The 24,238-nt window shown below is 36.2% G+C and overlaps 2 protein-coding genes across 5 annotated transcripts in view; both read left to right on the top strand.

The window, feature by feature from the left end:
- Positions 1-6,118: 6,118 nt before the first annotated feature.
- On the top strand, positions 6,119-16,273 carry LOC107689624 (calcium-binding mitochondrial carrier protein SCaMC-3-like). Its single transcript, XM_016487697.1, has 10 exons — positions 6,119-7,280; positions 9,306-9,429; positions 9,835-9,922; positions 10,135-10,246; positions 10,353-10,511; positions 10,666-10,812; positions 10,910-11,023; positions 13,557-13,724; positions 14,765-14,915; positions 15,075-16,273. The coding sequence occupies exons 1-10, from the start codon at positions 7,080-7,082 to the stop codon at positions 15,257-15,259; spliced, it is 1,449 nt and encodes a 482-aa protein (XP_016343183.1). The 5' UTR covers positions 6,119-7,079; the 3' UTR covers positions 15,260-16,273.
- Positions 16,274-18,757: 2,484 nt separating this feature from the next.
- Positions 18,758-24,238, top strand: part of LOC107689623 (BUB3-interacting and GLEBS motif-containing protein ZNF207-like) — a 12,008-nt gene continuing 6,527 nt past the window's right edge. For all 4 annotated transcript variants that reach the window (XR_001634353.1, XM_016487696.1, XM_016487695.1 and 1 more), the window contains exons 1-6: positions 18,758-18,868; positions 20,517-20,643; positions 20,788-20,926; positions 21,016-21,192; positions 21,281-21,356; positions 23,152-23,222. Coding sequence is in view for 3 of the 4 variants with exons in the window: in XM_016487696.1 (XP_016343182.1) it covers positions 18,828-18,868; positions 20,517-20,643; positions 20,788-20,926; positions 21,016-21,192; positions 21,281-21,356; positions 23,152-23,222 (631 nt within the window). In the remaining variant the exon portion in view is untranslated. The remainder of the gene's footprint in view (positions 18,869-20,516; positions 20,644-20,787; positions 20,927-21,015; positions 21,193-21,280; positions 21,357-23,151; positions 23,223-24,238) is intronic.

The following is a 24,238-nucleotide window of genomic DNA, read 5'->3' as shown; positions in this document are numbered from 1 at the left end:
GAATCCATTTTGTAAAGCATAATGTACACTAGGTTGGTCACCATTGCAAAATAACCCCCAACAATGTGATCAAGACTATAAAGAAGTGGTTTGTGACAATGTACAAAACAATCAGCCAAACAACAAGAGGAACACTGCAGCAATATTACAGTATATTAAAATTCTCTGAGGTCATTTTCACTACAGTCGATAACTAAGACGCAAGATGCCAGTAGTTGTATTTGTATGAAACAGAAAGTGAGAGTCTGTGGTGTGATAAAAAACATGAAAGTATCGCTGGTTATTATATGAGCTATATGAGTCTGAATGTGCAGACACATTTACTGTTGTCCAGCGAATTTTCGCAGGTGACATCCAGTCATTTCAATAGAAACCACGCGATCGGGAATTTCGTGCAAGGGCAAAATATTTCCCAATGCAGATTTCTGCAACAGGCTGACCAACACAAAGCTGCTTGGTTTGAAAGTTACGTATGTGTGACCTGTGCTTTATACATCGCTACACAATTGTCAATATACAATTATCCTTTTTGTCTGTGAAATTTCACTGAAATTTCGCTAATGTGACCGCAACTTGATGGTGCATTCACATCCACCTGGAAAGTTGACATGTTGTGCAATGTACTTTTTCTACAAAAAATACAACAAAAATTTTTAAGTCTACTACTACAAAATGAAAAATAAGGAATGTGCATCGGGTGTGTTTTTGCTTTTTTATGTTTTTATTCAGTTGATTAAGGTGCTGTAAACTGAATTCATAATTGCACAACACTATCGTATTTTGTAGATGCAACTTAGCTCGTTTTACAACTCAACAAAATCTAGTTTCCCATTCATCTCTGTAAATACGACTGTAAATATGATTTTTTTCCTGACATTACGCACCGTGATATAGCTACAGCATCATCATAGGATGGATATATTGAATATATTAAATATTTGCCAAGTTTTGTGATGTAGGATAAAAGCTGCTAAAAACTCTCAAGCCATCAATCAGTTGTAATTGATTATACCCAATGAGAAACAACATTGAAGATTCACCCTGAGAAAGACTTGGAAATTGCTTACTTGGCACAAAAACATAGATCCCTGTTTGGAAAGGAAATATAATTGTTACTGTGGTACTGTTATAAATCTGGGTTTCTGTATGTTTTTTCTTTCTTACCCATTTCTGGAAAGAAAAAAATAATACGTCAGTGAAGAGGATATTCATCTTACTGACAATGAATGAGCCATATCAGCATTAAACAACACATCCACCAGGCACAAGCCAATCTGATTGTGAGCTTAGTCAACCCTGACAACACCCCGCCAACCAGTCTGTTTGTGTTGGTTATGCTGTCACGAAGACTCCGTTTCTAAACCTAAGAAATGTCACAAACATTCAGAGCTGATGATACCACTCATTCACATCATAGCTCAATATGATCTATTACATTAACACAATGCCATTCATGATGAAAAGCACTCAGCCACTTTATAAATGTGATGTCTCTCGGTCAGGTTTGATTTATAGTTGGCTATAGATTAAACATTTCCAAAGACTTGAAGTGAATTAGCTATTGATCCCTTACTGGGCTGGGTCAGTGCAGGCTGTGATTTGTGAAGTGTGAAGTTTTAGCTGGTTAAAGAAATGGAATTACTGTATCCTATTAAGGTTAATAAGGGAATGGTGTAGATGAGTTTGCTCAGATTTCGGCCAACTTGCTCTTGCTGGTTTTCATGATATGCAGACTATGACAGGCATTTTGTTCTTCCTGTTTTTATGTACCTCGTAGTTGGATGCCTCACTAAAAGAGAATTTAAACTGGCTGCTGTCCAAACTAAACAGACTGGAGACACGGCACTACTACCTGACAGCCAAGGTACCACCTGTTTGTCACGGCCAGCACACATACTCCCACCCCTTTCATCCTCTCGTTTTCTCTCTTTTCCTCTATCTCTCCCCGAGCTTTTGGCGTGCGTTCTGGATGGGCATCTTGGAGCATCTGTGCCTGCCTGAGGCACTGGACTGTGGTAGATGTGGGTCAGAGCTGTAAATCCTGTGTGGTCTTGTACCATACAGCCATGGCAACTTCAGGAGACGCAGCAAAGCCAGATGCCAAGCATTGCTGATGGATCGCAGGAGCAGCATGCAAAATAATAAAGTCAATAATGAAGGTCATAAGTCAACTTAACGGTTTGTCTGGTGCTTGGCCCTCCCTTTCATAAAAGAAATCCACAACGGACGCATCCAAGTGAGGAAATACCAGTTCATTACTGCCACCTCCTGGTCAGAGTCTAAAAAGTCATTTGTAGACACTTCACTGACCTGACATCGTAATACATAATGTGTCAGATTCGCACTTTTACCCGTTGAAAAACATAAGATCAAGTGGCTTCCTCAATCGCTGCTGGACAGCAAAACTTGTAATCCAGAAGCACTGGATCTCTATTTGAGCTTCTGAAGGTGCACTTGGCATAATAAAAAGTGAGGGCTGTGAGAACAGAGTGTTGACAGCCTGCAGTTGAAACAGTCTCACACTGAGGAGCTTTGAGGGCCGAGGGCTGTTAAATGAGGAGGGAGATAATGAGAGAGAGGCAGCAGCATGGTAATCAGCAGGCCTCAATTTCCTCACTGATGCTCCAGATTAGCCCAGCCTCACAGGCTCCCTTAGGCATGTTTCATCTTCTCTCTACCCTCAGAGAACACTTTGGATGAAAGGCAGAACTTCTCCATCCAGTCTGCTGTCGAACCCCATGCTGAGGCCACTGCGCAACACGCTGTTGATAATCAAGAGGGGATTTTTTTCCATTCTCAATTCATTATCTTTTCCATTGCTCTCTGGTCCATTAGCCACGCTTTATGCTCTAAAATAATTGTTTATGTAGCGTGTTCCCTGTGTTTTATGTCTTCAAATACACACCATTGATTTTAACTTCTACAGTTTCCACAGCCTAACTGAAAGCAGAAATCAGGTTTTGTTATTACTGTTTGTGTCCTTGGAGGAGCTGTGTTGAATATGATCAACCATAAGTTAGCAGGCATCTTCAACCAAAAATACTGGCAATTAACAGAGATCCTTTATATACTATATTATATTTTACCGTTCAAAGGTTGAGGTCAGTAACATTTTGATATAATTGCTTTTGATTATAAAAATGTTACTGACCTTATTCTTGCCAGGGCTGCATTTATCTGATTAAAAAAAATACAATAAGGACAGAAATATTGAGAGATTTTTTTTTAAATAACTTGTCTAATATATATTCAAATATAATTTATTCCAGTGATGCCAAAGCTAAATTTGTAGCTACATTTTCACATGATCCTTCAGAAATCATTCTAATATGCTGATTTGGTGCTCATAAAAGAGTTCTTATTATCATCAATGTTGAAAATTGTGCTGCTTGATCTTTTGTAAAATATCTTTTATATTTTGTTTTTGATCAGCTTGTTTTTGACATTACACTTGATGTTTGTTGATGGAAAATTGCTTAAACTTTTTTTCTTCCTCCAAAGGTTGTATTATTATTATTATTTCCCAATGATGTCAAAATAACAATATATTGCCTATAGCTTCTGAGCTTTTACTGCAATCAAGGAAATTGAATGTTGGATCCCCCCTGTGGCCTTTCGTGTAATAACTATTGCTATCCTAGAAGAAATGAAATGCACATTCTCGAGTGCAGGTCTTTGTTGATTTGCAAATATGTACTGATTGTTGATAACCACTTTTAGTTTGGTTAATTTAGAGGCATTATGAAGCAGCAAACTGATCTATATGCCCTGAGAGGTGGATGTGAGGCATGCAAAGCATTCATTATTTTAATTTCATCCTGTTTTGAATGTGGCCAGGGATGTGTGTCAGTGACATCATTTTGACCACAGTAAACAGCAGTAATTTGTGTCTGCCATAAAGCTATTTTTTGAGCAATAATTTAAACATTACTCTCAGGATCACTGAGCTGTTACATAATAACAATATTTAAGAAATATAAATTATGTAAATGGATTACTTGTACCAGGAAATCTGTACCATAGCCCTGGACCATATTAGTAAACATTAACTACTGAACTACTTTTGTTTGCTAACAAGGGATTTAACTGGAAGCAAATATCTTATCATGATAAGATGAATAAATCGACTATGAATGATTAACGCACATTTATGAATAGCGATATGCTCTGTGTTTGTTCAGTCTGTGTGTGTCTCTGCTCACAGGTGGTGATATTCAGTGCCAGTGGAGGTTGCCCTGGATACATGCTAAAAGGAACAGACAAAAGCTGCGTCCCAAATGACGCACTATACACTATGCACTCATACACTATGTACTCAACGATGTAGTGTATGAATTATATAATGTTATTTTGTCATTCATAATCGGAGACTCATAGCCCCTCCCCCTTCAGTACGTAATTAAAACTGTGACAATTGAGTGCATGATGTGTCCAACATTCCACACTTCATTTTTTCGGTTATTTAAGTGCATCATCCGGGTATTTAAAGTGCACTTTTTAGTTTTGGAATTTTCGTCAGTATTACCTCTTCATTGGTCGACATTTTATTCCATAACGTTACACAGTTTTGATGCTGTTTTACGTCTGATGATCGTGTTAGAATACATGTGGAAGCATCATCGGTTTCTTCTTCACTTGTGTTTTTTGGAAATTCTGTTCAGAAGATGTGTACTAGCGCCCCCTACAGTATAACAATGAAAACACGGATTCTAGGAGCACAATTATAGCTCAAATATATTTAGACTTTTTCTAAGTATAAGTCAAGTATACTTAAATGTCATTTTAAGTATATTTCTGAGAAGTACATAAAGCCCATTTCTGAGAAGTACATAAAAAGTAGACTAAAAGTATACTTTCCTATTTTTAGTTTAAAAGAAGTATACTAATAGCACACTTGAATAAACTTCTTTTTCGTAAGGGTAGCCTGCAAAGCACTATGGGACACTTCATGTTTCATGTCCCTCAGTCTAATAATGTGAAGTGTGTAGAGCTTTGTCTGGTCGACAATGGCACAGTACGATGGTGTAACCATGACAAATCAGAAAATACTGGAGAGGAGAATTAAGTCCTTCAGAAGGTTTTATGTGGGAGTGTGATTGAGAGAAATTATTTTTCATAGCCAGAAAGCCTCTGTTTGGGCTGTGCCAAGAATGACCATCTGGGATTGTCTACCTTTGTACTTTCTCCTTCCTCCTTTCTCCACCAATCAAATAAGAATTTGTAAGCGAGAGCTTAGTATGGCTCAGAAATACACAGCATAAAACACCCCCCTTCTTTTGTTTCAAATCAAAGCATTGCTGCTGATGATGACAGGTTCATCGCATCTGCCAAAGATTTGAAGTTTAGTTCTGTGATGTTGTTTTTTTTACCATGAGTAGGCTGTTTTTTGGATTCGTCTATTGTAGTCTAGTGGCCTGAACTATACTGTAATACAATGCTGCAATACAAGCAGAGCTACTGATTGCCATTCACACCGCACTGTTAATTATGACAGAAATGTAAGATCCTTTTCTCTATTATGTTGGACGTGATAAATAATTGAACACAGTATCAAAACTATATCATGCATAAATGTTTATATGTGAATGCATTTTACTTTTTTATTTACCATTATTAATGGTAAAAAAAAATAGTATTAACACAAATTCCATAACATCAATACATGTAATTAAATTCCTTTTATAATCAATCGCTTTCTTTGTTTGAGGTTGCCCTTAAAATAAAAGCAACCCATGAGATCTTTATCGTCATAACAAAATCCTTCACTGGGTTCCCTCTAATCTTACACTATCCTGCAAGTGTTGACTCAGTAGTTTCCATTCATCTCACAGCATCACACTACAGAGGGTGTAGCCTAGGTCATCTGCACCCGAAGCGCACCCTACTGATATACCCTGATAAAAAACAATCAATTAGAAGTTGTAATTGTTCTGTGTATGAAAAAGAGTAATTTTTTGAGTGATGTCGCTCAAAAAAACGATAGTATGTCATTTGGGACACAACTAAGGCTTGAACACCCCCAAAAGAAATGTCTGGAAGTGGGAACAATTACTTCTTTGTTGGCATATATTTGCATACAGACATAATATTTTCGCGTTTTAAGAGTGTTTACAATACAAGGTTTTAGAAAATTACAAAAGTAATAAAGATTGCAAGTCAATAACCGGCGCGCGTTCACTAGGCGCTCCGCTCCGCTCCCTCGCTTTCACCTGAGGAGGTTACTATAGCAACACGCTGCTGAAGCACTTTCCCTTGGGAAAAGTGGTACAGTCGGTAGCCTATTGTAATTATTTATGACTTTATTACAGTTTAAACATCAGAAACATATCATAAACATCTAAGTTGACCGCGCGCGTAATGTGCGAAGGGCGCCACAAGACGAACCCAGAAAAACTGACCGACGCCAAAGCTAGTGAATAATTTGCAAAATCCATGACACGATATCGCTGCTCAGGGCGCTTTAATAGACCCAGCCCTTCCCTTACGAGTTGTGCAGCGGCGACGGCACTCATTCTGCACACCACGATAAAATGAGCAAAAGACGCGAATCGTAAACCTCGTGCGAGCAGTAGCCAATCTGAGTGTTCAGCTGCTGAGATCTCCGTCGCGCTGCGATGCGGTAACCGGTGCAGGCGGCGCGCTTGCTCTTCATGTGATCTGAGCCCAGAACAGGACGCTTTTATAGTAGAGAGTTGATGATGGTCCTGGGTTTGAGAGAACCGATGGAACAGACACGGGGATTATTATTCTAGCCAGAGGTTTAATACTTCCCGGATTAACTCTGCCGTAATCGGCACGGGCTACAGTGGAGCAACGCAACGCCGGCTGACACTGAGCGCCCGCTGAACCGCTTTTTCAATCATACATTGTGGCTGGACTCTGACAGGTGAACGAGGCTATATATCCGAGGAAGCGTGTTTTAAATTTACCTCAATTTACAAATCCTCAAAGTGGTATTTGCTGAAGAAGTACCTGTATTTGGGAGGTAGGATGTAGTTCCTCTATACCCAATATATAGACTCTGGATGCCCTGATTCTCGAGAACAAATTTGCACCGTATTCACCGAGAACTGTTTCATATGGGCGAAGCGAGAAGTCGGTTCCCTTCGTGTTGGACATGGGCTCGCTGTCAAGATAACGGTGTGTCCGACCCAGAGCGGGAGAAACGATGGGCCGAACTGTTCGATCAGCTGGATCTAAATAAAGATGGGAGGATCGATGCGAATGAACTGCGCACCGGATTAAGCGCCTGGGGGGTTGTTCGCAGTGAGGTGGACGAGGTGGGTCGTAGTTGTTCACCCTGCCTAAACATGTTAATTTCTGTGAGTTGATCTGTAAGGTGTGGTGAATTGCAAACATATGAAACCCCAAGGTCGTAAGAACGTCATGAATTTTATAAACCGGGTGTTTTTTTTTTGCCATGCTTAATTTTAGCAAGAGTGAAACTTACCCAGTAGAATACTGCCGTGTCTGCGACCAAGGACAAATGATCCCGTGTAATTTATTTAAGAGTTACACTTCTTTTTCCACACTGCAATATTGACAAACCTCCACTCCAGGCTATTTTCGTTGCTTGGGTAGGGAAGACTGGAAAGGGTTGTAACGCAGGGTGAGATGTGACGTCATCGGTCTAACCCAGTGGTTTTTACTGAAGAACGAATCAGTTCTGGACATAAATTCTGAAATCACAAAATATATCATAGTTAATAATTTAATATATGAGATTTATTAATCACATTAATTCAATACATTAACAAAAAAAAAGTTTGAAAAGAAGCAGCTTTGTCATAATTATCCTAAGGGCCCTCACTTCGAATATTGTGTTGGACAAACAACTGAACCAATTAGCTAATCATATGAGCTCCATCCTCCACTTTGCATATGTATTTCACATCTGCTTTTATAACTTACTTTGTGAGCATGTTAATGTTAATTTAACATCTGTCATCAGCAGGTCCTGTTGTTAATGTGAAATGAAATACTTTTCCTCTACATGTTCAAGTATTATAGCTGCTGGATGCAAGGAGTTGAAATTGTATCACTTGTAGACTATACTGGACTGCATAGAAGATTGCACAAAATAAAACATGCATACTGTCTGTTATATTTTTAGAGTTTAACATAGGATATATAACACTATTTAGGATATATAACAATAATTATTTGTAGTAGTAAATTTGATTCACATAGTAAGCTTGAATACTAAAATAAACTGATGCACAAACATCCATGTTTTCTATTAGTACCACAGCCCCACTGCTGGTTGTGTGGTAGGTCTAACGCAGCATCTTTTGTATTTAACATTAATTTACACTGTTTAGGTTGAACACTTATTCCAAAATACTATGTAGCATAGAAATATGGATATGGGACCATTATATCAAAGTTTGGGACACATAGCGCAAAATAACTCTGAGATACAGATGTTGGAACAAAATGTGTTACAACACTCCCCTGTCTCCCCTACTATTTTAGAAAGTAATGTCACAGGTGGTGCAATCATAAACTGCAGAAATAAATCTGCACCACTGGTATAAGCTGCTTGAGTGGAGGACCGTAAGTGCTACTGAGGGACTGCAAGTATACTTGATCTGCAATTTATTTACTTTTGTATAGTCTGTATAGTTGTATTGGTTCCACTGAAACCATCTTTTACAAAACTGCAGTAAGGTCTCATATGATGATTGAGACCTCATTTTTAATGCAATTTACCTGACATTTTTCTTTAACTTGCAGTACTTGCAGTACACACACACACACACACACACACACACACACACACACAGTTCAGCAACATTTACATTTTCAGTCATGTTGTAAACAGACCCTTTCTGCCAAAGTGACTTACAAGACAGTGCATATGTTGTGTTGTGTTGTGATGATTACTTCAGCAGGTAGCTATGGATGCTAAGATGAAACCACGAAAGTGCCATTATGAACGTAACTTGGAGACTCCAAGTTTCTTTGGGGAGAGCGACACTATGTGCCAGTGGTATGTCTGCGCTGTTGGGTTGTGTGACTGTTAGTCATGTGCTGTGATGCAAGAGGAGAGATTAGCTCTAGTTCACAATGTGTTTGCGACTGGATTCGCCAGACTGCTGACAGGGCTTTGCACACAAACAGAAACCATGCATCTATAAGCTTAGAGCAATGCCTCCTCTCTCTCCTTTTTGTTTTCTGTTAGTTTCTCTTTGTTCTTCACTCTACATAGGCATGGGTACAGTTAAATAAAGTTCACATATAACTCCTCCAACCCTCACATTCGTGTCCTTAAACTTGTACTTTTCACTTCCTCCACCCCTTAGATTGTACGTGTGAGTGACACCAATCATGATGGCCAGCTGGACATTAAGGAGTTCACACAGTATCTGCGCACACACGAGAAAGAGCTCAGACTCATGTTCCACAGCCTGGACCGCAACAATGATGGTCTGGAGGATCTTTTCATACATTATAATCTTATCACACAACATCACTGTAACTGTAACCTCATAATACACATTTCCACTTTGCATGATTGTTTTTAAAGTGTTTGTGAGATAAATCAGAAGAACCTTTGTGTTTCTCTGTCTTGTAGTATGTGTCATACTACTGTTCATAAGTTTGGGGTCAGGAAATTTTCTTTTGTTAGGGAAATTCGTATTTTTATTATACGATTTATGATACCGTTGTTTTAAATTGTAATAATATTTTACAAAGTATTCATTCAGTAAATGCAGCCATGGTGAGCGTAAGAAACTTCTGTCAAAAACATTAAAAAAAAACTTTTTGAACGATAGTGTATCTTTTGCTGCCCATGTACAGAATAAGCATTGAAATGTTTTATGACCTCAGGTCACATAGATGTTGCAGAAATTCAGCTCTCCTTGCACAGCCTTGGAGTGAATGTATCTACAGAGCAGGCCTCCAGAATCCTGCAGAGGTTAGAACACTTCAGCTTTTCACAAAACACTGTGTTTTTATTTTTTTTTAGTGCTTAATCAATGTCACGTGCACATTTAACTCCCACTCTGGCTGTGCTTTCAAAGGAGTTTGAGATGTTGCTGTGAAGCCCCCACATGTTGAGTCACACATAGTTTCAATGGCCATAGAAAAAGCTTGTTTTAACTATTTTATATTCCTTTTGTGTGTCAGCATAGACAGAGATGGTACTATGACCATTGACTGGAGTGAGTGGAGGGACCACTTCCTGTTTAACCCGTTGCACAATATGGAGGACATCGCCCACTACTGGAAACATTCTCTGGTTCACTTCCAGCTCTTTTCAGACATTAGATTGTAGGCCTGACATTCACAGATATTTTAGAATGTAAAATTAGCTGTTCTTTAAACCTATGATGTATGTGTTTCAGATGTTGGACATTGGAGAGCAGCTGACTGTGCCGGATGAGTTCTCAGAGAAAGAGCGGCGTTCAGGTGTGGTGTGGAGACAGCTAGTGGCTGGGGCAATGGCAGGAGCTGTATCGCGAACGGGAACTGCTCCTCTCGACCGTCTTAAAGTTTTCCTTCAGGTTCAGTCAACGCTTAAAAGTGTTTGATTAAAGCTTTATTGTCTCTATCAGTTGTTGTATCAAATAAACTGAAATAAATCAATCTTACGTTGGAAGTTCTGTTGTGAAAAGTACTCATAATGAAAGGAATGTGATCTGAGTGGATTTTTAACAGGTCCACGGCTCCAGTGGTGTGAGTTTGTTGGGTGGTTTGCGGGGAATGGTGCAGGAAGGAGGATTGAGGTCCCTTTGGAGAGGCAATGGCATCAATGTCCTCAAAATTGCCCCAGAATCAGCTATCAAATTCATGGCTTATGAGCAGGTAAACACACCAGAATCCAGTAGCTACAGAGTAGCCACTTTGTTTTTGAGTGGCAGACTGTCTAATGTAAGTTAACAATAATAAATGTCTTGTATAGATCAAATGGCTGATCAGAGGCAGTAAGGAGGGTGCCTCTCTAAGAGTTCAGGAACGTTTCATTGCTGGTTCCCTGGCAGGAGCTACAGCTCAGACCATCATCTACCCCATGGAGGTGAGAGAGCAGGAGGAAGTGAGAGACATGAAGAGACTTTCACTTTTCAGCGCTATAAGTAATGTAACCACAGACCTTATGAAAACTGGCTTTCTAAAAGCCCATTCGAATTTCTTGAGGGAATCCTTGGCAAATTAGCCTTTCGGGTTAGCCTACAAATTGATGTCATGACTAAATAGCTCTATAAAGTTAAGACCTGAAGATTTTAGTGGCTTTACGTCTGTACTTATCATCAGTACAGATATTGTATAAAGTAGATGGATATATAAACAGAAAGATCTGCCCCAGTGTTAGAAAATGGACATGGAAAACTTCAGAATAAGCTGTCTCTAAATTAAAATTTTATTACAATTATAGATATACATTAGTACAGTAAACTAAGTATTTATAATGTTACAGAGGTTTCTATTTTAAATGTTGTTCTTTTAAAGTTTCTATTCATCAAAGAATCCTGAAAAAAAAATCATGGTGTCTACAAAAATATTAAGTAACACAACTGTTTTCAACACTGACAATAAGAAATGTTTCTGAAGGATCATGTGACACTGAAAAAGACTGCTGAAAATTCAGCTTTGCCATCACATTAATAAATTACATTTTAAAACAGAAAACTACGGTGCCCGTAAGGTGACATGTTCGGTTCACTATAGTTTTGTTGTGGCCACGACATAATAACTCGTGGGAACGTGATAATATGTCGTGGCCACGAGATCATTTTGTCGAGGTAATGACATCCTTAAGTCGTGGCCTCGAGATGCTATGTTGAGGGAACGACATATTTTTCTTGTGGCCACGCGTTTAATGCGTAAACAATCCTGCGTGACCATAGCAACCCGGGATTATCAGAGATAGATTCATTAATATTTTATTTTGAATTAAGAAATTATTATATTATTTATTATTATAGAAATTATTACATTACTATACTATTATATTAACCATATAGGCCTTGGCTACCGGGCTGTATTACGTGCGATTGTCAGCATTCAAATGAAGTTTATCATGAATAAATGTTACATAAAGTGCATAATTTAAAATAGGCCTACAAGAAAACATTTTTATCAATCCTACAGTCTTGTAAGTCCATTAACTGATCGACTTTTCCCCGTAATATCATTCACGTAGTTTCATTTGTAAATGAAAACACAATATGCTCATTTATCATCGCACATGGGCATAAGTACAATCTTAAAGTCAAAACTTTATTGGCATAATTGTCAGGCGTTTATTTACAAAATATATGGTAGGCTAGCAAATACTAGCATAATTATACAAAACGTTAACTAGGTAAAGCGATACACAAATTGAAAGGGGAAATAAGCATATATAACAATACATATAAAAAATATAGCCCTAATAAGTTAATGTAATAATAATAATAATAATAATATACTAATATTAAATTAAATGTTTAATGTTAATAAAAATGTTTGATCTATTTTTGATAATCCCGGTTTGCTATGGTCACGCAGGTTTGTTTATGCATTAAACGCGTGGCCAGGAGAAAAATATGTCGTTCCCTCCATAGACATAAATAATACGAGTATTTATTATGTCTATGGTTCCCTCAACATGTCACCTTACGGGCACCGTAGAAAACAGTTATTTTAAATTGTAATATTATTTCACAATATTCATGTTTTTACTGTATTTTTGATTAAATAAATGCAGCCTTGGTGAGCACAATAGACTTCATTAAAACATTTTAAAAATAACTAAATAAATAAAAATCTAACAGACTCCAAACTTATAGAATGGTAGTGTAGATAAATTACAGTATAACAGATATGTCCAAGTGCATTGTGTTTCTTCTAATGTTGATTACTGCAGAAAATAATTTAAACTTCTGATTTTCATTTTTATGAGTAAAAAATGGGTCAAGTAAGACACTTACAATAGCGAGGCAATAAATAATAAAATAAACAATACTAATATAAAAATATTATATGCATAATGTAGTAATATTGATATCTGGATGATTTGGATTATCAAATTAAATCTTGTATTGGACCTGGAACATTCCTTTAGTGATCTTGCTCATATAATGTCTGGCTGTAAAAGTATCTGTTATCTCAAGTAATGTTCATAGCTGCTAATGTAAAGTACAAATGCCAGACAATCATGTAACTGAGGAAGTTGTTTAACAAAAGTTGTTCCTAATTGCTGTTTGCCTGTTCACACATGTTGTTCTAAATGCACAAAAAAAAAAAAAAAAGAGTAAAAAATTAGCTGGGCCTGGTTGACAAATACACATACAGCTTGTCTTTCTATTCCTGGTAGGTTTAAATGCAGAAAACAAGCTTCTTTTCTGGCTTCTAATGGTGTATTTAATGAGGCAGATCAGCATCACGTTTTGGAAGCCAAGTCCTCCATTTATTTATACTGGAAGGAGCTGCTTGAAGTTACTAGTGACCTCCAAACTTATATTGCTCTATACTCTCAAATTTTTTTTTTTTTAAATCTCTATATTTTTACTTATTTCCTTCTTTACTTATTATATTTTTACTCTATAATATTCCTATTTGCTTCCCAGGTGTTGAAGACGCGTCTGACCCTCCGGAAGACAGGACAATATTCTGGAATGGCAGACTGTGCCAAACAGATACTGCGTAAAGAAGGAGTGCGTGCGTTCTACAAAGGCTATGTGCCCAACACACTTGGAATCATCCCGTATGCTGGCATTGATCTGGCTGTCTATGAGGTATGGCTGTGTGTGTGTATTTTAACACATTTAAGTGTTTGCAAATCCCTGCTGCCACTGTCAAGCTTTAAGAATTCATCATTCTCAGTTGCAGTGGTTGGTTAAATTATATGTTATGTATTTACGTTGTTGTGTTCTATGGTGTCCTCCTACAACTCACAGATCTTTTCAGATGATAGTCTTAAGAAATCTGTTAACTCCATTTCATTCTTTCCCATATGGCAAAAACAAATTAAAAATAATAATAATTTTTGGCCAAGGATGCACTGAATTGATTAAAAGTGAAGGTAAAAACATTTATAATGTTACAAAAGATTTATATTTTAAATAAATGATGTTTTTGAACTCTCTACTCATTAATGAATCCTGAAAAAAGTACCATGTTTTCCACAAAAATATTAAGCAGCACAAGTCAGCAAATTAGAAAGATTTTTTGAAGGATCATGTGACACTGAAGTCAATGCAGTTAAATAAATTAAAGCATACTACATTAATATACTAAATATACTAAAGTATTTTAAAATATACAAAAATAGAAAAATGAATAATAGTGAATGGTAATAATAGTTCACAATATAGTTAAAAAAAAAAATCAAATTAATGCAGTCTTGGTGAGCATAAAATACTTCTTTTGAAAACATAAAAAAAAACTTTCTGACCCCAAACTTTTGATAGATAGTGTATATTGTACATAGCATGACTGCTGTCAAATTAAATATATATTTTTGTAGATCTTCAAATGCCAAAATATATTACAAAAGATACATTTCCAATTTTAAAATACATTTTGAGTAAATGCAAAATGCATTTAGAAAAAAAAAATATATATGTTTTGGACAATATAAATCATTTTAGGTTGAAAATTTTTTCTTAAAAATGGCCAAAAATGAAGAAATATAATTAACTAAAATGTGTCAAAACTAAATGTATGTGAATATACTGTAAATATTAACAATATATTTTTGGACATTTTTTGTATATTTTGAAAAATATTAAAAAAATATATCTATATTGCTCTTTTCTGTCTGTTATTTCAACAGACTCTAAAGAATGCTTGGCTACAGCGGTACTGCATGGGCTCGGCTGATCCTGGCGTTCTGGTGCTTCTTGGATGTGGCACTGTGTCCAGCACATGTGGGCAGCTGGCTAGTTACCCGCTGGCTTTAATCCGCACACGCATGCAGGCTCAGGGTGAGCGAGACGAAACAGATTCACGTAATTCTTATTACATGTCATTCTGCTTATTTTGTGTTATTCTTTATGAAACACAATATGTTCACAACAATGAAAACATTAGAAATGCAAATGAAATGATAACCTCACACCTCCTCCTCCCTTTCTTCTTGAAAGCCTCAGCTTTAGATGGTGCTCCTCAGCTGTCAATGGTTGGCCAGTTCAAGCACATTGTGTCCCATGAAGGCGTTCCTGGACTTTACCGTGGCATTGCCCCCAATTTCCTCAAAGTCATTCCTGCTGTTAGCATCTCTTATGTGGTTTATGAGCATATGAAGAAAGCACTGGGAGTGGGATCTTAAACTAAGACAGAATCAGAATGCAAAAAGAAAGAGAGAACCTGCATTAAAAAGAGGACGATGAAACTTCTGAACCTCATAAAAAGAGCCTTAGGAAGGCACAGAGGACCCCTAGAGAACAGAATAAGGAAGACATAGTCAATGAATGACCTAAAAACCTCTACATTGTACGCAATCACATTCCCATGGCAATTTATACTTTAATAGGATGGAAAGATAGTTTTGGGCTGAGGCAACCAATATGAAAAATGGTCATGTTCAGAATATGTTTCTCTGTGACTGGCGGCTTTGAGATCTCAGGTTTATTGTACACTATTTACCTGCTGTTTCACATAAACAACTTCTTATCTGGATAGGGGAACACCACTGAATAGTACTTCATTTTACAAGGAATGTGATGTTATTGCCGTGGTGATAAATGTGGGGTAATTGTGTAATGAAAGGCCTATTTCAGTATTTGCAGGAGGATTAAGAAAGTTTTTTTTTAAATGACAACCAAAGTTCCCCTCCTAAAATTGACCAAAATGTTGAAGAAGGTGTTTTAATGTACACACGGGTATGGGATATTTTAAATAGCCTCTTCTGACTGATGTTTCATAACATTTACGAATGATTTATAAAATTAAAAACATGTTTCAGCAGGGATTTACACTGTTGTAAAACTCATATATTTTTGTAATGGTCAGTGAGAGGTAAGCATGTTATTTGCTACACTTTAATGATCAAAGGATTTGCACTCTTAAAATGATTGTAGAATTTATATCTTAAACTGACTTGTGATGTTCTTTTATGACATCTCTGCTGCTTTGCTACCTTTTTACAATTTTAGCCTTTTCTGATATTTCAGTCTTCATTGTTAAAGTGTAGAGTGAAATACAGGATTTAGTGTTAAAATGACGTAAATGGTATAAATAACTGCCTTGAACAACTTGCAAATGGGGCAACAACAAGGGTATTAGATGAAAAGGGGTGTTTATTATATTAAATTTGCATACTTTGTGTTTATTAAAGGGTTAGTTCACCGAAAAATGAAAATTCTGTCATTATTTACTCACCCTCATGTCGTTCCAAACCCGTAAGACCTCCGTTCATCTTCGGAACACAAATTAAGATATTTTTGATGCATTCTGACAGCTCACAGCCAGGATCCTTACACGATCAAGGTCCAGAAACGTAGCAAGGAGATCTGTAAAATAATCCATGTGACATCAGGGGTTCAACCGTAATATTACAAAGCTACGAGAATACTTTTTGTGCGCAAAAGAAAAAAAAAAGAACGACTTTATTCCACAATTAGTCTCCCCCGCGTCACCCTAGCGCCATTTTGGAGAGTATCAGCTGGACGTAAACAGCGTATGTTGTTCTGTGTCAGCTCAGCTGCGGCACACGGATACGCTGTTTACGTCGTTTATGCTTTGATTTGAACGAAAACAACGTATCCGCGTGGCGCAGCTGACACAAAACAGCATACACTGTTTGCGTTCAGTGGATACTCTCCAAAATGGCGCTAGGGTGACGCGGAGGAGACGAATTGTTGAATAAAGTCGTTATTTTTTTATTTTGTGCACAAAAAGTATTCTCGTAGCTTTGTAATATTACAGTTGAACCCCCTGATGTCACATGGATTATTTTATAGATCTCCTTGCTACGTTGCTGGACGTTGATCATGTAAGGACCCTTGCTGTCTATGGGAGGGTCAGAGAGCCCTCCGATTCTATCAAAAATATCTTAATTTGTGTTACGAAGATGAACGGAAATCTTACGGGTTTGGAACGACATGAGGGTGAGTAATTAATGACAGAATTTTCATTTTTGGGTGAACTATCCCTTTAAGGAATGTGCTGTGGTGAATGCTAAAAAATGTGTCTGAAAGTAATTTCTGAATCTATACACAAAGGGCTTTTGACCCACAGGTAGTGCATGATGTCAGTGATTTAAGTAGTTTCGCAATTTGCATGTTTTATGTGTTTCGAAAGCTCTAATCAATATCAGAAATATGCAAAGCACTGTTATATTTAAAGCTGACAAGAAATGTGTTTAACATAAATCATAACTGCTGTTACCTGACTCTGTTTATCAGAAATACATTGTTCATATATATTGTTTTAATTAATCGAACTGGTTAGTTGCATCTAATGCAGATTTAGCTAAATCTGAATATAAAAATGCCTGCCTTTAATTTTGAGTATGAAATATGGTTTTAGGTATAAATACTGTTTGAATGTAGTTATTTGAGAAATGTATTTATAGCTTATCTTAGAAAATAATTACCTCTGGAGATTGTTTTTTGGAATTTACATAGTTGTTTTATTTTATTTTTTTAATTATTATTATTATTATTATTATTATTATTATTATTATTATTATTATTATTATATTATTATTATTATTATTATTATTATTATTATTATTATTATTATTATTATTATTATTATTATTATTATTTTGCTTGAATGCATTGCATTGAGTGTAGTGTGCCTTGACATGCTGTATTCACTTTATAAGATGTGCATGCTGTTTTTACTGAGCCAATCTGGCAATGATTCCATGCTTTCTTTATGTATAATACAGAATAAATAAATTTAAGGTTATTATTTATAAAAAAATCATGATTCTGTGAATCTTGGGTTACCAAGAAAAAACTAAACTTACTGTCATTTATCTTACTTTTTTTTTATTCTTACTTTTTTTTCAGCCTTGATTTTATTAAAACTTTAAACACGCTGAACTTTATAAAGTTAAAATGTAGGCCTATACAACAAAATAAAATGTGTTACTCATATTTTACTAACCTTTCTTTATCTGAATCAATATTTGTTTTCAGATGATGTCATCAAAATCAAAAGGCAATTAAAACAGATAACACTGACTAAATAATGCCATAAAACAATGGCGAGGTCAACTCAGAACTATTTATTTAAGTTTTATATTCTTCCTTATAGAAGGGTGCAGGGCCGTGACTTGTTGTTGTAGAAAAAATATTTCTGTCTTATTTAAAATATAATTATATTATAATCCTGCTCTGAATTTATTCATTTTTTTTAATTATAATGATGATAAAAACAGGATTGACAAGTAGCCTATAAATCGGAGGATGAGAAAATCAGTATAAGTCTGTTTTATCAGGGTTGTGATAATTATTTTTAAGGTGCTCTACGTTTTTAAAATAAATACTGTAATAAAAAAAAGTTCAAAGTAATAGTTTTTAGTCAGATGACAAAGACGAGACTCCTCGACACCCTTTAAACTTTTTCCAATCAAACAGCAAGAACGAAAGAGAACAGACACCTTTGTTTATATTGCTATGAATTAAGTCAAATATAAATTTTTGTATTTATTTAATTTAATTTATTATTATTATTATTATTTTTTTACTTTTGCTGTCATTCGAACGCCACCCAGTTTCCAAAGTTGTGCACCTCCTGTCCAGTTGGAGGCGATATTCCTTGTGATGTGTTGTTGTCAGTGCATGGAAAAAGCTGTCGTCATGTCCTATTTTCTCCATTTTAGTTTTGCTAATGTTTTGGTAGTCATCAGTGTGGTGTTCGCAGAATAGGCTGGTAAATAAATCATGGGGAGAAAAAAGAAGAAGCAGATGAAGCCCTGGTGTTGGTATCCTTCTTTAAAAGCTATCGTACCGTTGTTTAATATTTTTCGAATTGTTTATTAGTAGGGATTTGACCACTTCGTGTTTACGAATAGCTAATGCATTGTTTCTCTGATATCAAGGCCTGCGTCCCTGTGCATCATAGGCGCTTTCGAATTTGTGTTCTGTTTGAATGTTCGCGAAGAGAAGACGCCCACTTAATGCATCAGATTTAAGTTAAAATACCTTTTTGTCTCTCTGTATATATACGTAGATTAGTTTCACGCTTCCGCTAACAAAAATAGACCATGATGTTGATAACATTTAACAAGGAAATATCCAGTAACTAAAAAGTAAAAATAAAGAAATTTCCTCCTGCAGTAACTCGATAACTCACCTCCTCAACAACCGCTTTTTTTTCTTTGAAGAACCAGGATCCAACAAAAATAGTTCCAAATATGGAGTGTCTATTAAGTGCAAATAGCCCACCTTGTTGGCAGAGGCTATTTAGAGAAAATGTACCCTCCAGTGTCTGGTTGCAAAATAGATATCATTACCCCTTTAACTGATATCTCTACCGTACTGTTGAGCTTAATTTGATAGGGAATAAATCTATCAAAAGGAAGAGATGAGAGAGCAATCTTTCCACAGCTGTACTGCCCCATCTGTGTCTGCTGTTGCCATGCCGGGTTTGGGAATGTCCAGTTTTCAAGTGACAGCAGCAGTTTACAAACTTCAGTCAGTCACATAGAAGGGAGAACGGTGCTGGTCAGTCGTCAGATAATAGGGGCAAACAGGCAATCAAGGAAGTAGGGATGAAACCATAATGTTGTTGTGAATAGGGTAGAGGGTAAAGAACAGAAATAAAGCAAAATATATGAGAAATGCAAAAATGTTTATTTATCATAGTTATCCAAAATCATGCGTGACCGTACGGTTGATATGTCTGTAAAGGACATCATATAACATATTTATTGCCATATGTCTATATATGTTATAGAGACACTTAAATATATATATATATATTTTTATCTTTGTGGACCCTGAAGGTTATGAAATGTATACAAGATACTAATAAAGTTAAAGGAATGTTTATTATTGGAAAATAACTAATAGAAATAGTTCTCTGAATTCAAATCAAGATTTACCATGGACTGACAGCTCAACCGTACGGTAGAGTTTTATATAAAACATAAATGTGAAAAAAAAGTTATTGGGGCTATTTATTAGATGTCTACTAAGAATTTTAAGTTAAATATTTTTTTCATTAGCTCCTTTTAGGGATGAAAGTTAAAGGGTTCAAATAAATTCACGTAAAGTAATACAATTTCAATTTTGTGAAATTGTAATGAATAAACTCCATGAGCATTTTTTGAATATACAAATTTTGCTCTAAACTTTTTCTCAGGTAGTTGTGCTTGTGAAAAAAAAAAAGCTTATTCTTCATCCTTGTTTAGCAAGTCTTTAAAACCTGGAAAAGTCATGGGGCCTTTGAATATTTTTGTAGACAAAGGGAGGGACAAAGGTTGAGAACCATTTTACTAGGGTATAATAGTGAAAGAAGTAGGAAAAGATTTAAGCTTCCTTATGCTGACAGTCTGTCCCTTCTGCTTATCTTGGTGCTTTATTGTTATGCTTTTTTCCTTGTTTATATGACTTTAACTGCAAACACAGGTACTGTAACAGGGATTTTGATGATGAAAAGATTCTCATTCAGCATCAGAAGGCCAAACACTTTAAGTGTCACATATGTCACAAGAAGTTATACACTGGTCCTGGTCTGGCCATCCACTGTATGCAGGTATAAAGTTGTATATACTGTGTATATATATATATATATATATGTGTGTGTGTGTGTGTGTGTGTGTGTGTGTGTATTTATATGTATGTATGTGTATATATATAAAGTTTAATTTGCTGTATGTTTTTATTTGATATATTAAAGGTTCACAAAGAAACCATTGATGGTGTCCCTAATGCAATACCGGGAAGGACTGACATAGAGCTGGAGATCTATGGAATGGAGGGTATTCCAGAGAAAGACGTGGAGGAGAGGAGACGTGTGCTTGAACAAAAAACACAGGGTAGAACATTTAAATTCCAGTTTACTCATCTGTTCTTTTTGTAACCCAAGTGAACCCATGTTAACTATATTCTCCTTTTTTGGTTACAGAAAATCAAAAGAAAAAACAGCAAGATGACTCAGATGAAGATGACTCAGATGAAGAGGCTGGTCCCTCCTTCCAGCAGCCAGTAACAACTGTACATCCTCAGGCAGCCTATGCCCCTATGACCCAACCAGTAATGGCCCCTGTCCCAGCTCCAGGGATGCCACCTGGAAGCTACTCAGGTGTGCTTTGTAATAGTACAAAACACCCCATTTTAGATGTTATGCATAGTATATTTATTATGTGTCTTTTAAATGGTTTCTCTCAAAGGAATGCCCCCAATGATGCCTGGTGTCCCCCCGATGATGCCAGGGATGCCCCCTGTCATGCGCGGAATGCCTCCAGGGTAAGAGTTAAAGGGGTCATATGATGTTGCTAAAAATAACATTATTTTGTTTATTTGGTGTAATGAAATGTGTTTATGCGGTTTAAGGTTCAAAAAACACATTATTTTCCACATGTACATTATTGTACATTATTGTTTCTCTATGCCCCGCCTTTCTGAAATGTGTCGATTTTTACAAAGCTCATCAGTCTGAAAAGTGAGGTGTGCTGTGATTGGTCAGCTATCCAGTGCGTTGTGACGGAAATGTTACGCCCCTACCATACTGTGATGCCGTGTCCTAGAGTGACGAGACAAAAACATTAAAACCCATTATAAATGAGGCATTTGTTGCATCCAGTGGGGACATAATTACGGATTATAATGACTTATACTGTCTTTTTAAACATAAAACCATGTCTGCATTTGTGATCAGAGAAATGACAAACAACAAGCGCTACTCTACACTGCTCAAAACTCACATTTGAATCATCAGTGGCAAAATCTTTAAATATGAAGACAAATTTACAGACTGAGTCAGAACAGCCAGCATTGTAGTCTACTCTTCCAGGATCAGACATCATATAGAAGGCCAGACATCATATAGAAACACAAGTCGCTGCAGAGTGTGATAAAGAAGGGAGGGCGTTCCTCCACTTTATATCTCTTTTGCAGTCAAGGTTACAAACTTTTAAAATTCTGGCAGTTTAATGCCTACAAAAACTGTTTGTACTGTTTAGGTTTTAATGCTGCATTGCACATCTGAGCTATTTGCACTTATTATTTGTATTCTTAAGCTTTACTAGCAATTTGGAAGTTTCAAAATAAATCTTATTGAACTGTCAAAACGAAAACACAGATACTTACAAGACCAAGTAGGAATGTCCTTTATCGTTTGTTGTTTGCCCGCTCTCGTGTAAAAAAAAAAAATTCAAAACAACACTGATCTCTAACTCTCATGTCTAGTGTTGCCAGTAGTCATGTCTCAGTAGGGCTACAATCCATACATACAGCTTTTATTAAGAAAGATAACATTTTTGACAACTTAAGACAATACAAAATGATAAAAATACAAAAGAATTAATGACAAAATAAAATGTTATAAATACAATACACTTAAATGTAAATATTATGATAAAAAAATCTGGAGTTTTTAACAACTTAAGATAATAAAAATATAAAAATTAAAAAATAAAATATTTTAAATAAGTATAAAGATATTTAAAAGAAAAACAATAATACAAATCAAGAGCATGTTATCACACTTAACATTAAACATTACGGATAAATGACAACATAAAAAAAAAAGCACAAGAAAAGCTTGACATGATTTTTTTACTTTAATTACAATAATTGTGTCAGGGAGTCATTCTCTTTTGCTTGGATGCCAACTAAAAACAAAAACGAGATATATAGTGCATCACCATTCAGTGTTAAAAAAGAGAGAAGCTCACTGGTAAATGTTGTGTGAATAATGGACATGAGGGAATTTTTTTAAAACCCTAAAATATAATACAGATTGAGGTGGTTAACAATTGCAGACAAAGTTTGACATTTCAAAATGACCAGTAAAGGAATTATTTTTTAAATTTCTGATTTGCGTTGTAACTTATTGAGTATTGACACCCAGTAATTATGTCCCCACTGGATGCAACAAATGCCTCGTTTGTAATGGGTTTTCATGTTTTTGAATCGTCGCTCCGGCCGGACAGGGCATCACAGTATGGTAGGGGCGTAACATTTCCGTGAACCATCCCTTTAATCCATGCTTCTTGCATTGTCAGTTGAAAATTTCCTTCCTGTTATTTTTAACTAATAGCATGATGCCAATGAGTGGGATGATGCCACCTACCCATGGAATGCCCCCAATGATGCCAGGCATGCCACCAGGTACAGGAACCTTTCAGTTTATCTAATTATGTATATGAGACAAATGTTTATTTTTTTTAAAGAGCAGGTCAGATGGGTTTTCGAAAAATATCTCTTTTGCAGTTTGTAAGGTAGCTATCCTTCAATGTAAACAGTCTGCAAAGTTATTACTCAAAAAAGTGCATGATAAATAAAGATATTGTCTCTCAAAAGAAAGAGTCGACTCAGAATCGCCTTAATGAGTCGTTCTATTTTTGAATCTTTTGCCTGTTACGGATCTACGTCACTGGGTAATACATTAGTATAATCCCCACCTGCCCACGAAATACGAACACTCTCTGTGTGGAGAAGATGCTGTGTTCCACGATATCACAGCAATACAATTCAAACCTTTTGTTGTGCTCATCATTTTACCGAGGATTGCTTTTCTAATCCTCCACCCTTTTATCTTCGTTGGCTTCTAATCTTCTTTATTTGGACCAACTAGCGTCTCCGAACCACAACCTGTAAGTACGATTGATACGTTATGTGTACATTTTCAATTGAGTGCTCAAAATATCTAGTTTTTTTTTGTGCTAATATGTGATGTATACCTAGTGCAGCTTTAGGTTTCCAGGTAAAGCACGATATTACTGTTTTACTGAAATAGTTCTGATAATTCGCTGTGAACCCACTATTTCCTAAGAATGTGTTGATGAATGTATACTGTCGTTTTTCTAATTACTTTGTTTAATGATAAAGAATGTAGTGTAGCACACAGACTTTATAATCATTGTGAAAGTGCTGTTTATGTGGTTATAGGGTTAATGCAGGGAGTAAAAGACCCGGTAGAGAGAGACAAGTTAGTTAGGCTGGTGCGCATGTGATACAGCTGTTCTGCGTTATAATTAAAGGTTAAGACACGGAGCGTCTTTTGTCTGTCGTTCTTCAGACATTACAGAAGACATATTTTGGTTTTTAAACTGTATTGTTTCATCAGTTAGTCACGTTAGCACTCGGCTAACTATCCACCATTATTGTTTTAAGTGTTCACAGTT

The sequence above is a fragment of the Sinocyclocheilus anshuiensis genome, unplaced genomic scaffold (genome assembly GCF_001515605.1).
Source record: "Sinocyclocheilus anshuiensis isolate Anshui unplaced genomic scaffold, SAMN03320099.WGS_v1.1 scaffold813, whole genome shotgun sequence".
Lineage (NCBI taxonomy): Eukaryota > Metazoa > Chordata > Actinopteri > Cypriniformes > Cyprinidae > Sinocyclocheilus > Sinocyclocheilus anshuiensis.
This window is presented reverse-complemented; position numbering and strand designations above follow the sequence as displayed.

Excerpts from the sequence above, each read along its gene's own strand:
- LOC107689624 (XM_016487697.1), top strand. The coding sequence starts at position 7,080 with ATGGGCGAAGCGAGAAGTCGGTTCCCTTCGTGTTGGACATGGGCTCGC. Across the intron at positions 10,247-10,352 it reads ACTACTGGAAACATTCTCTG|ATGTTGGACATTGGAGAGCA; the intron begins GTTCACTTCCAG and ends TATGTGTTTCAG. Across the intron at positions 11,024-13,556 it reads CCATCATCTACCCCATGGAG|GTGTTGAAGACGCGTCTGAC; the intron begins GTGAGAGAGCAG and ends TTTGCTTCCCAG.